Source organism: Puccinia triticina, chromosome 9A (genome assembly GCF_026914185.1).
Source record: "Puccinia triticina chromosome 9A, complete sequence".
Taxonomy (NCBI): Eukaryota; Fungi; Basidiomycota; class Pucciniomycetes; order Pucciniales; family Pucciniaceae; genus Puccinia; species Puccinia triticina.
The window spans coordinates 201,818-214,842 of record NC_070566.1 but is presented as its reverse complement, the minus strand read 5'-3'; the positions used below and the strand labels follow the sequence as shown (position 1 = coordinate 214,842).

Below are 13,025 nucleotides of genomic sequence, written 5' to 3'. Positions count from 1 at the left end.
GAGCTTGGTGAGGTTGAGTTTGGTTGCTCAACTAGCTAGCTGCAAGCCAAACTAGCCACCGCCGCACCAGTATTGTGTTTTGAAAAAAGCTTGGACACTTTTCCAAAACTAGTTCTGCACCGGAAAGTTTAAAAGCTACACTTTTGGGGTCTGGGAGGCATTTGTAGCTGAATACCAGTAGAATCTGTGAGTGAACCCCATTTTTGGCATACATCAAGTGAAGTTAGTGTTTTTGTGATGGAGGGGGGGATTACCCAAATGTCCAAGAATTATTCAAAACACAATATGTAAACATGCTCTGAAATATGTATCAGCGGATATCGTAGTATTCGTGTATGTCCGGAAGGTTTGGGAGCCTCGGATCTCCGATATCCGGTTTGATCCGCACTGTTTTACCACGGTATGCCGAATTGTCTATCGGATATCCCGCACGGGATACTGGCTGGGTGGAATTGTGCAGATCGGTCCTCTCCCTCTCTCTTAATCACTCATCATGCCCCCTTCAACCAACGTTCCTCCGATCGGCTCACCTGGTGCAGCTAGTGATGCCAGCTATGAGTCGATTCAAACCGATGAGGAAGAGAAACCAAGTGACTATGATAAGGGTGGTTATCATCCCGTCACTATCGGCGAAACGTTTTGCGAGGGTCGATATCTGATTGTACGGAAGCTTGGCTGGGGTCACTTTAGTACAGTCTGGCTGGCTCAAGATACTCAGTTCAGTAACGTTCTCTCTCTCCCTCATCATCACCGGCAAGCCAGGCACATACACTAGCCACTCTCAAAGGGTTTTTTTCATCGTGTACTCATCCTCCACCTGTTTCCCCGATCTTCCTTCAGTCTCAATCGTCACGTCGCCCTCAAAGTCGTAAAATCGGCCCACCATTACACCGAGACTGCCGAAGACGAGATCCGACTTCTACAACGTGTCGTGACTGCGAGCCCTAATCATCCCGGTCGCCGTCATGTGGTATCTTTATTGGATTCGTTCCGTCATCGTGGTCCGAATGGCTCACACGTTTGCATGGTTTTTGAAGTTTTGGGTGAAAACTTGCTCGGTCTCATCAAGCGATACCAGTATAGGGGTGTTCCTGAACACATCGTTAGGCAGATATCTAAACAAGTATTGCTCGGCCTGGATTATCTTCATCGGGAATGTGGCATCATACACACCGATCTCAAGCCGGAAAACGTTTTGATCTGCATTGAAGATGTCGAGAGCGTCGTCCGGGCCGAATTAGAAACCTGTCCAGCAGCCGTGCCCACCAAACTAGTCGGTGTACCCCCAAGCCAAGGTCGTGGCGGTGCCCAAACCCCTCGCAATGGGATCTTCATCACCGGCTCGCAGCCATTACCAAGCCCATCGGGTAGTTTCGGAACCAGTCCGGTGATTGAAAAACTAGCATTTCAGATGAGCAAGATATCCGATGGGGCATCCAACGAGCAATCAACCAGTGAATCTAACACAAACAAGCCCGGATCAACCGAAAACAGCAACTCATCATCGTTTCCTAAAGTCAACCCTGAGTCATCCTCCCAACGCCCCGGCCCATCATTACTCTCCCAAACCGCACCGAATTCTCAACAAAAGCCGAATGGAATCCTTCCAAACGAGCGTAGCTCGAATCCTTCCAATAACTCTCAAACATGTCCGCCGCACGACTATGCCAACCTCTCCCAAACGCCCGCCAATCAATCACCCACAATATCACCTATGCCTACTGGCACTGGCCGAACCGGAGGGGCGGACTGCGCACGGCCCGCCGGCGAAAGCGCCGATCGAACCCCCCTACCGCCCGAGGCCCCATACGACCCCCGCAGTCTCGAACGGATCACCGTGAAAATTGCTGACTTGGGAAACGCCAGCTGGACCAACAATCATTTCACCGACGATATTCAAACCAGACAGTATCGGAGTCCGGAAGCCATCCTTGGCTGCAAATGGGGCACGCCGGTAGATATCTGGAGTGCTAGCTGCATGGTCAGTCGATCGTGTGATTGGCCACAGGAGCTTTCCTTTATGAATACTGAAACTTTTGTTCCCTTTTCTAGATATTCGAACTCCTGACGGGGGATTATCTATTCAACCCTGATGCAGTAGCCAAAAGGTACACAAAAGACGATGACCATATCGCTCAGATCATTGAGCTCGTGGGCCCCTTTCCTACACCTGTGGCGCTCTCTGGGAAATTCAGCTATGAGATTTTCAACCGGAAAGGTTAGCACTTCGTTTCTCTCAGCGTGTTCATCAGCCAGCTGTCGTTTTCTAAAAAAAAGTGATGAATGTTTGAATGCCAAAATATTGAATTTGACAGGCGAGCTGCGACATATTCATAAACTGAAACATTGGCCGTTGGAAGCCGTTCTGAAGGAGAAGTACTGTCTAGACAAGCAAGCAGCGATCGATCTGACGAGCTTCCTGGAGCCGATGTTGAACGCGGTACCAGATAAGCGGGCGACGGCCGAGCGGATGCTGAAGCATCCCTGGCTAGACGGTGTGGTGGTGATGGGCGAGCTAGAAGCGGCGGCGGCGAGCGAGCAAAAAAAGAAAAGTCTTGAAGGGACGTCGAAGGCAGCAGATGACGGGGGAGGATCCGAGCGGCCGTCGCAGTCCGCCCCGTCATCCTCGCCGCGGGCGCTCGACTACTCGCGCACCTCATCCGTCTCCACCCGCCGAACCTCGACCGCCGGCAGCAGCAGCAAGCTCAAGCTCACCGGCAGCACCGGTGCAGGACCCGCCAAGGGCACCCCCCTCGGAAAGGCCCCTGCAGCCGTCGCCGTCAGCACCGCCGACTCGGCGACCAGGAACGTCGATGGATCCCAGGCCCCCAGGAGCGTCTCCGGAAGCCACAGTCGATTGAAGGCCGGCTCACCGACAACCGTCCTTGTTGGATAACTTCTCTCTCTCTCTTCGGCTAAAATATATCAACACACAATTACATCAGGCTTCTGTTTTTTTATTGTTACCAAGTCTAGTGGGAAAAAGAGAGCAGCCAACTCTCCATTACTGTATAGGCCTGAAAAAATTACACATGATCTTTTTTTTTCTCGATCTATCTTTTTTTTTCCTCTGTCTCTTCTAACTTTTGAAACAAACAAACAAACAAGAACCAAGAACCAAGACAACAACAACAAGAAATGACAACACTTGACTCGACAAGACACCTGACTATTTGCTTGTAGAACAACACAATTCATCATCTTCTCTGCTTCTATAATTTCCCCCTCCATCCATCTCAACAAACTTAAATTGCCAAAGAGAAGGAAGAAACAAGATAAATATTTAGGTTGCTCAGCTTGGTCTGATCACAACAAAACACAGAAGCATGTAACAGGTATTTTTCCTGTCTGCTACCCTGCCTTCTTTCTGTGTTGGATTTTCAGGGTTGTTTTAAGGATTTGGTTTGTTTGTTTACATCCAAATAAACAAATACATACATTCACACACACATCATGCATATTTTTATTTTCATTGTCTGAGTATGTTTGATTATATGCACTTCCTTATCTTGCAACTTGGGCAGTTATCTCTGAAAACAGTTGCATCAGCTGCTAGAAACATGCAACTTAATTTGTTGTGATCTTGAACAAGTTGATAGTATTCCTAACATATTTTGAGTTTTATTTACACATTGGCCAACTGGCTTATTTTGGATCATTCACTTTGGCAGGTCTAACTACAGTTTGTTCTTCAAAAGATGAGTTGACCCTTGTTAATCTTGAGGCAAGGATGAAATCAAGTTCAGATTCATATCAATTGGAAATATATTTGATGGCAGAGGACCTCAACTACTGTTACCAACAGGGTATCCATATCTTGCTTGATACACTCTTCTAGGCTCTTCTGTTCTCCCAGCACCTTTTTGTGATCTATATTGCATGCACATTTGTAACATTGGGAATTTAACCTTTTGAGATTTTAAATCAATCATTGTGACCAGTTCTCCTGTTGGTTATCTCTTCTTTATTAATATAAAAAAGCTGTTGGCTTAAGGAGTATGATTACTGCATGTTTTAACATGATAGATCTGTTATCTGCATGTTAAAACATGCAATAAGAGAAGGGAGATATAAAACGTGACCTTCAGATTTCTCAGCTAGGTCCTACTCATCATCCCCATCAGAGAGATGAATAAATGATTGGGATAGTGGTTTGAGCAGACCTTTGTGGGCAGAAATATGACAAAAATTGTGCTGGGGTGTCAGTCCATAGGGAACATAGCAATCAGTTCAAGGGAGGAACATAGAAATCAGTTCAGGGGATTTGACACAGGTTGATGCAAGCACTCCAGTTCACTCTTAGCTCAAAAAACCAAAATGAAAAAATAAAATCAAAATACTACCATCCATACCATAGTTTCACATTGATTTTATGGCTGAAAATCAGTAAATTTGGAAGTTATGGTGAGGGAAATGATGGGAGCTAGATCAGGTGGTGGTGGCAAGACTCTTCATATTCTAAATTTTTCTTGTCTGTCTTGTCTTGGAATAAGAACAGTTGCTTGAATTTGATGTGTTCAGTTCCTGCTAGACTTGCTGCCATATGACATCTAGTACATGGATTGCTCCAAGACATATAGCAGAGCATTGCCAAGAGATTTGAGGGTAAAGTGTGATAACATATTTTTAAGAAATTAGGCTTGTAAAACTGTGCCCAAACCCAAGCAACCATCACATTGGGTTGGGCCTGGGGCAGATCACACCAAGAAATGACAAAACCTGCTCAAAACTACCTCAACTGAAAAATGGTGTGGTATGTTGCAGTTGATCATCAATATTAGCCCTAGCGCAGGTTTGAAGTTGTGCTGGATGCGGATATGCTGTTGTGTAGCGCACAAGTAGAACATTTGAGCCACTGTGGACTTTTGCTGCTCTATTTTTTAGCTATAGCGCACAAGTAGCACATTTCATCCGCTGCGGGATTTTGCTGCGCTATTTTTTAGCTATAGCGCACAAGTAGCCCACAAGTCGCACATTTCAGCCGCTGCGGAATTTTGCTGCGCTATTTTTTAGCTATAGCGCAAGCTGGGCGCTGCAATTTTGCTAATGGCCTGGGGGGTGAAGAATTTTGGACTCGGAGCCGATGGGAAGAGCAAAAAACAAGCCTGAGGAAGAAAGCTCGAGGCGGAAACACAAAACAAGGAAGCCCTAAAAGAGGGCTAGGCTGCTAGCTTGTGAGAGGAAAAAATGCTCTCACTACAAGAGACTCAAGCGTCTCAGGGAAAAGGCGCAGGAACTCATCATCTTTCATTCCTAGTCTGTCTTGATATTTAAGCTCTTACAAATGTGGGACAAGATGTGGGACAGAAGGTGGAAATGAATATTCATCTGGAGGAGAAGGAATGAGTGACAGATGGGTGACAGGGGAGAGAAAAGAGACGGAGACATGAAATTCCAACAGGGGGGAAATTGTGGCTGTGCTAAATTTAGCGCTAGCATAGCGCTCTGCGCTATTATCCTGCTATGTTGGCGCGCGCAGTAGCACAGGTGTGCTATGCTACTCAAAAAGCACACTTTTTGTAGCATAGCGTATCACTTTCACCATTTCCTGCAAGACCTATTGCTGGCACACACGTCTACCACAGCCTTTTGCGGTCTTTTCAGTCCTCCAATTCTGGGAAATCAGATTTATCCAGATTTTGTGGGCGTTGATAAGCGCACGCCCCCCTCCCGGGGGCATGCCCACACCCTTCAAAAAAGGGTGTGTGGAGGGGTACTCTCACACACACCCATTGTCAGGCATGTGCAGGCTGACTAAAGGCGTGGGAGGGGCGTTTGGGGGCGTGAAGGTGTGTGTGAGGGAGAAGGCAAGCTGGTACATATACACATACCAGCTTGCCGTATAAGATGTGTATGCAAATGGGAACTGGACAATACAGCCCCATTGCTGTTAGCTATCAGCACTAGTGGGTCCCGGTCTGCAATCTTGGTTATGCTGAAATTCCAGTGGTACTCCAGAATTACTCCCATTGAATAACAATGACCCCTTTGTCATCATCAGAGCTGATGGAGGCCTTAAAAATTGGTTCAAAATGGCTAAAATGGGTGAAAATCCTGATATTTAGGCTGCAAGCATGCACATTGGGGTGGTGAAATTCCACAACCAAAATTTGAATGCTTCCCAAATGTTGATTTTCAATGTATTTTGGGCCACTACCACTTTTCCATAAGTGTATGGTTGGAGTTAAGGCTGGAGTTAGCTTCACATCACCTACCACCTAGTCCCCTCAAGTTTTTCATGGTTTCCCATTATTCTGGGAACCCCTTCCAGACCCAGATCTGAGCCAAATTTTGCAGGGAAATCTAGGCTTTGGGACACTTGGAGGCTCCCAGATTGCAACAAGTCCTCCATTTCCTTGCAAAATCTGAGAAAATCTAGGTTTCCATATTGACATGGGAATCCCTCCACTGGTGGTTATTGTTAGACTTTGATATTTACCTGCCGTTGCTTTCCAAGGATGAGGGGAGAGAATTTTGAAAGAGGAGCTTGGGACTTGATTCTCTTGATGACTTCTTGAGGGTGGTCAACAGAAGAATGAGCTCTGACTCAATGATTTATTACCAATGACGTCAGAGAAGACTATAAACCAAGCTCACCTTTCACACTTGTGACAGATGAATAAAACAGCTTGAGAATAGAACTACATGTCTCAACTTGGCCTTCAGTTCTTTCCGCAACCACAAAAGATTTTCTAAAATCTACCCCCACCCCCCATACCACAAATCACCTCTCACTGAGACAGGAAAAGTCCCCCCCCCCAAATACCTCCTGGCGACCCCCGCCCCCCCCCCCCCCCCCCCCCCCCCCCCCCCCATGGACATCCCACCGGACTCAACCCACCAATTGACGGGATCAATCCACAACATACAGGACACTTTGGGTTCATCAAACATGTCTGGAGACATCACAATGGAAACCCCACAGGCCCCCGCGCAAGTCAAAGCCAAAGTGGCTCTGCAGATCCTCAAGTCATTAGTGGCTGATCCTGCCAAAATAAGTTCTGATGGTTGGATAAACTTCCATCTGCAAACAATGGCACTACTGATCCAAATGGTAGAAAGTGAGTTGGATCAAAAACACCAACTCAAACTCATTGTCAAAGAGCTCCAAAGTCTCCAAAGTAGCTTCCAGGAACTTTTTGAGTTGTCTGTTAGTCTGCTACCATGATGTATCACCACAGTATGGAGGGCTGTTGGATTGACCCATGAGCACTACCAACCAACCACCCAGCTGGCAGGCACAAGCGTCTGTGGCCTAGTTGGTAAAGGCAGCACTCTAGTATATGTCTCAGCATAGCTGAGGTTGTGAGTTTAACTCTCACCAGACACATCTTCATTTTACAGTCTCTACAGAGCTCCAAGATCTTTGAGGTCCCATCCAAAACATCATAGCAGGAAAACTTACAAGACAACCAGCAATACTGAAAAAGTCTTATGCTTCCACCACTGCTTACGCCTCCAAGAAGCAAGCCCCCCCACCCACCCACCAAGAATGACATGCTGATGGCCAGACCAGGCCATTCACACCAAAACTGGGGCAGCTCCCCTCAAGGATGCCAACGCAGGACAGGTAGTCAGGAAGACAAACAAGATCTTGGAGCTGTTGAACGCAATGGTAAATGGAGAACAAGTTTTGATCAAGGCAGTCCGTTTCCTACCTCCTGGCAATGTATCATTTTATTCCAAAAATTTCCAGCACAAGACCTGGCTGAACCAGAAAAAGCACATGTGGAGCAAACAAATCCACCCAGATTTAGAAGCATCACTAAGCACATATTCAATACTTGTTCACGGCATCCCAATTGGCTTTGACATAGACAAGGCCAAAAGCAAGATCAAAATTGCCTTGGATAACTCCTTTATGGCGGATCAGATGGCTGGGCGGGAGCAGGTATCCAAAGGACCCGTGGAAGGCAGGAACAATTGCTGTATCCTTCATGGACTTGGGAATAGCGGACCAACTCATCAAGCAACACTATTTATGGCTGGATTGGGAACACCATTGGATCGAGAGGTTCAAGAGACTGCTGCTGCAGTGCTTCAAGTGCTGGTCTATGGGACATTTTGGGAAATGGTGCCGCACGGTGCCCAAATGCAAGTGTTGTGGCAATGCTCACAAGACGCGTGAATGCCCTGTCTCTGAGGAGGGGGGCAGGAAGATCTGTGTAATGTGCCACAATAGTGGAAAGGATAAGGAAGTATGGTCTTTGCACACGCCTTTTGATAAGGCGTGTGGGATCAAGCGCAACTGACTTGTTTCCAAAAATCACTTACCTCATGATTTATCTAGACCCTACGCTAACTCCCCATGAATTCCTCTTTTATTGTCCCTAGAATTGTCTCACCTGGTAATTAACACCTTTCTCCCTCTGTAGCTTTGCAGTTGAGTGGTGATATTAAGTATTCTCAATGATGAGCTGGACTCCACAATTTTTCTCCTCCTTCTAGAACCTTGGATCAACTCACTGACGCTTCTATCTCCGGATCATGAGACCTCGTGGAATTTCAGAAGCCCTGAACATCAACTACCCAACATTAAGCATAAGCACTGGGTGGTGAATTATATAAGGCAGAATTTCCAGTCTCAATTAATAAATGTATTGTAAACTAACTCAAAGTTTCTTCTCACACTGGATTTCAACCCAGGAACACACCGGAAAATTTGACTCATCAATCTCTATAATCAACCCCAGATATTTGAAGGCGTAAAACAGCTGAAGGCCTGGCTGGCAAGCTCCAACAACAGGAAATTGGCCAGTGTGATTGCAATGGACACAAATCTCCACCACCGCAATTGGAACCCAGTAGGGTATGATCACAGTCAACCAGAAGCAACAGATCTGATTAAGATTTGCTGCAGAAGCGGGTTTTGCCTCAATATTGACCAAGATTCCCCAAACTTCATGTCAAGCAGGGGCACCAGGACTATCATCAACTTAACGTGGACAAACTTTTTGGGTATCAAGATTGTCCGGGCAGTGTCTACCAATTCTAATAATCACGGCTTCAATCACCAGAAAATACTGATCCACTTGGATTTCTCCCCCACAGTCTTAAATATGCGCATTATCCCGCCTCCTTGGAGCAAGGTGGACATAGGGAAGCTCAGTGATGTGCTGATTAGCACATTAAACCAGCTAAGTGCCCCAAGATCCACTGGAATCCAAATTTACATCTGCAATACACACTGCCTGGATGGATCAGGGAAGGATATTTAAAGACAACCCAACCAGAGTCAAAAAGTGGCGGGACAAGGAAATCCTTGACCCACTAGTCAAAATCTGGAACTGATGCCGCCAACTGATGCTTCAAACAGGGACACAGGAAGATATCCGCCAAGTAAACCACTGGAACACCCAGTTCAAGGAGAAGGTGGTGGAGCTGAAGCAGCTACCCTCACGCCGCTTTATGGCAGGGAAAATGTCTACCACAGCATTTCAAGTGTTCCGGTTCACCAAACCAAGGAGCGGCACTGGAATTCTACCGCTCCGGAACAACACCAGTAATCTCACATCAAATAAGCATGAGCAAGCCAAGCTTCTCTTTGCAGGTACGTCCATTGAGGATAGTGCCTGTGATCTAAGCAAAATTGCCCCACAGGAGGACTCGCGTTTTTTAGTGTACCCAGAGATCACGGAGGAGGAAACACCAAGGGTCCTGGCAGGTCTGGCAAAAAAAATGTGTTGGGACCAGATAGGATCCCAAATGAGCTGCTAAGTTAGCTTTCTGGAACATTAGCACCCACGCTAACAACACTTCTGAATCAATATCATGTTGGACTATCTCCTGCATGGAAGCGCGGAGGGCTGCTGTGGTACACAGAAATGTGAGAAATCATATGTTATTTCTAAATACATATAATTACCCATACTAGGCCTCAAAATTACACCAAATGGACCCAAGGAATGGATCCTACGCACTGCCAGCATATTTGGCTGGGATGAAGTCATCCCAGTTTAACTGGGATGCACTCAACCAATTTAGAATGGGTTGATCTCATCCAATGAAATATAAAACCAAGGGGGGTCCCTTGGATTTATATTTCATCAGTTGAGATCAACCAAGTTTAAATTGGTTGAGTTCATCCCAGTTTAACTGGGATAACCTTAACCCAGCCAATTATGCTGGCAGTGACGGCCAATTTCACCCTTAGTCACCAGTGGAGGCGTCACTAGAGCCCCGCTGGATTAGAAGTTACACCTCTTTGGACCCCACCAAACACCTATCACATGTCCAACACACCCAGTCACCAGCTTGTCACTAGCCTCAAGTCAAGGATCACGGCATTATGCGTATACATATCACAGGATACAAACATACATCTCCGCCAACCCGCCCTTGCCGAGTCCTCCAAGGTCCGTTTTGATACCTCCAGCTGGTAGGGTGTGTATCCAGATATCCAGGTTCATATTCTTTTCTTTGACTGACAAGCTTCTTGATTTATTGCCCAGGGAGAATACCAGGTCATATCCTCCCCCAACTCGATTCCTTGACTTCGCCGTGTAACAAAAAAAAGCCTCCTTCCTTCATCTTTGAATCAGATTGCCCATCAAGATCCTCGACCAACCCGCACGTAAGTTATTCTTTTCCTTGTGTAGAACTTCTTTTTACGTTAGCTGACCACCATCTCTGTCTGTGATCCAGACAGAGATGTTTGTTCTTTGACCTCCTGATCCGTTCGCGGAAATGGCTCCCCTCAGGAGAAACTTGGGGACAAAGCTTCTCTTGCCGGTCGGCCTTGTCTTCTCAGTGGTGGTACCAAGCCCTGCCAGTTGAGTTGATGGGCTTAAAGGTCAGAGGCTTCCACCTCTTCTCTCTTCCCTTCCCCCAGCTTGTTCCCTTAGCTTTTCTGGGTATTCACATACTTCCTATTTCCTCAAAAGCTCAACTCCTACCTGTAGCTTCATCATGAGTAGCCCCATCCCATTCCACTTTTTTGTCCTGAGTCTCCCTTAATCCATTGAATTGGCCCCCTTCCCAGAGAACAAAACTACCCAATCTCTGTAGCTTCCTCAGCTTCCCTCTCTGGGCGGGGGGTTGCTGGTTATGGCGGACAAGGAGGACGTGGTGGTTGAGGTGGTCAAAGCGATCACGGTGGTCTTCATGGCAATGGTTTGCGTTGTGGTCATGCCACCCGTACATACCGCCCACCCTTTTGCAGAGGAGGATATGCCCCCAATCACAACTCGGTAAGCTGTCTTCTTCATAGAGCACGCACTCTTTAAATCCCAAACTGAGAGTGGGCTATACTAGTTCATGATGAACAACAGAGCCATCATCTAGGCTATGCCTTGACTCCCCCCGCCTTCTACTAGTAACCGTTCTACTACTCCTTCTAGTGGGAGTATTGTTACCCCCCTCTATCCTAGCCGCTCCGCCTCTGTTTAATAGGCAAGTCGTGTCGCCACTGCGGAAGATTTCCTGACTCTGCAAGCTCGTGTTCCATCCCCAAATCCCCGGGGCTTCTATGATCCGGCTGACTTCTACCGTTTGACTTGTGACCAAGTCGTCTCTCTTCTATACCGTTGATCCCCTCCCGAGTTGTTTGACCGCTACATGTTTGTTCCTCAGTACATCAACGACCTCTATCACTCCATTATGAGCGCCTTAGTCCATCACTTCCAGCAATACCCGGCCGCCAACGCCAAAGAGCGCGCTAGTAAATTCAGTCTCTTCCGCTTCATCACCCGCCGCTACCGTACCATGACTCCTTGAACTGTTTGAGGCTCCTGATTCCGTAAGTTCTTCTTTCCCTTCTTTTGGCAAAAGATATTCTTTCTAAGAATCTCGGCTTTTATTTCCTTAGTCCCAATCACCTCAATCTTGATGGATGACCAATCTTCAAGGGGTAAAATTTCCAGCAAAGCCAAACAAATTGCCAAATAGTATAAAAACCTGAAAAAATCTTTATACCTAAAAAAACTAAAAAAAATTGTCTTTTAGCCTACCTTACTGTTATTTTTAGTTAAATTAACCCAAACCCCCTCCCCCAACTTGAAAAAGGTTGTCCCCAACCTCCAAAGTGAGAATGGGAATCTTGAGAGAGGGTGAGAATAAGAAAGTGAGCTCAGGATACCAATCTGAGGGATTTGAGAGAAGTAAGAGCACCTCCCCCAACTTAAAAAATTTGAAACCATTGGGTTTTTGTCTTTTGATTTATGTGTTGATTTTTGAAGTGAGTTGTTGGAATTTTATGATCTTGAAGTGTTCAATGCTGATTTTTGATTTGATTTTTGAGTGTATCTAGAGTTGTACTTGAGTTATTGAATTTTAAGAATTTAACCAGTTTAAGTGTTGACAGTTGAGGTTGAACAGTTTAGTCTCATGCCCAGGAGGTAAAGCTCAATCAGAAGAATCAGAGTTTTCTTCATCAGAAGAGTGATGACTGTCTTCATCTTGACTGTTGAGTTCAGGGTCCTGTTCATCTCCAATAACTTGATCCAGGGGTTGTTCTCAAGGATAGAACCGCTTGATATGAGATGCCGCATAGTTCCGGTGAAGTTCTGTCCCATCTAATTCTTCCAGTGCATAAGATCCTTTATGTAGTTGTTTCTTGATTCTGAAGGGACCATTCCAGCGGTTCAAGAATAATTTTCCCCACTGATCCTCCAGACTTTTATTGTAGATGAGTACTAGTTCTCCAGTGTCCAACAGTCGTTGTAATTGAGCTGCCATTTTCCTATCCCAGTATCTGACAGAACCCTCTCTGGCTTTCATCATCTTGATGTGAGCTTTTTCCAGAATTTCTTCCTGCCGTTGTGGTGCTCCATTCCAAACCATAAGTAGTATTTTACTACCTCCTTTTACATATATTCATCATTACACTGCCTATTACCCCACACTCCTTCACAAATACCTCTTTATTATTGCATATTCAGATTCTACGCTTCTCACATATAGTCACTCATACATAGTACCCCTTTATCTTCAATGGTTCAATAGTTATAGAGGATATAAGACTTACAGAAACCTTACAGTCTTCATTAGTTACGATACTCATTTCATTAGTAACTTAGTTGAATCAT

General features: G+C 45.9%; 2 protein-coding genes across 2 annotated transcripts; both read left to right on the top strand.

The window, feature by feature from the left end:
* Positions 1 to 493: 493 nt before the first annotated feature.
* PtA15_9A22 (uncharacterized protein) lies at positions 494 to 2,896 on the top strand (the record flags this gene model as incomplete). The annotated part of the gene is made up of 4 exons (XM_053172417.1): positions 494 to 717; positions 841 to 1,981; positions 2,053 to 2,218; positions 2,316 to 2,896. The coding sequence occupies 4 exons, from the start codon at positions 494 to 496 to the stop codon at positions 2,894 to 2,896; spliced, it is 2,112 nt and encodes a 703-aa protein (XP_053023453.1).
* An 8,150-nt stretch (positions 2,897 to 11,046) lies between these two features.
* On the top strand, positions 11,047 to 11,283 carry PtA15_9A21 (uncharacterized protein; the record flags this gene model as incomplete). The annotated part of the gene is made up of 2 exons (XM_053172406.1): positions 11,047 to 11,189; positions 11,271 to 11,283. The coding sequence occupies 2 exons, from the start codon at positions 11,047 to 11,049 to the stop codon at positions 11,281 to 11,283; spliced, it is 156 nt and encodes a 51-aa protein (XP_053023452.1).
* Between the last annotated feature and the right edge of the window lie 1,742 nt (positions 11,284 to 13,025).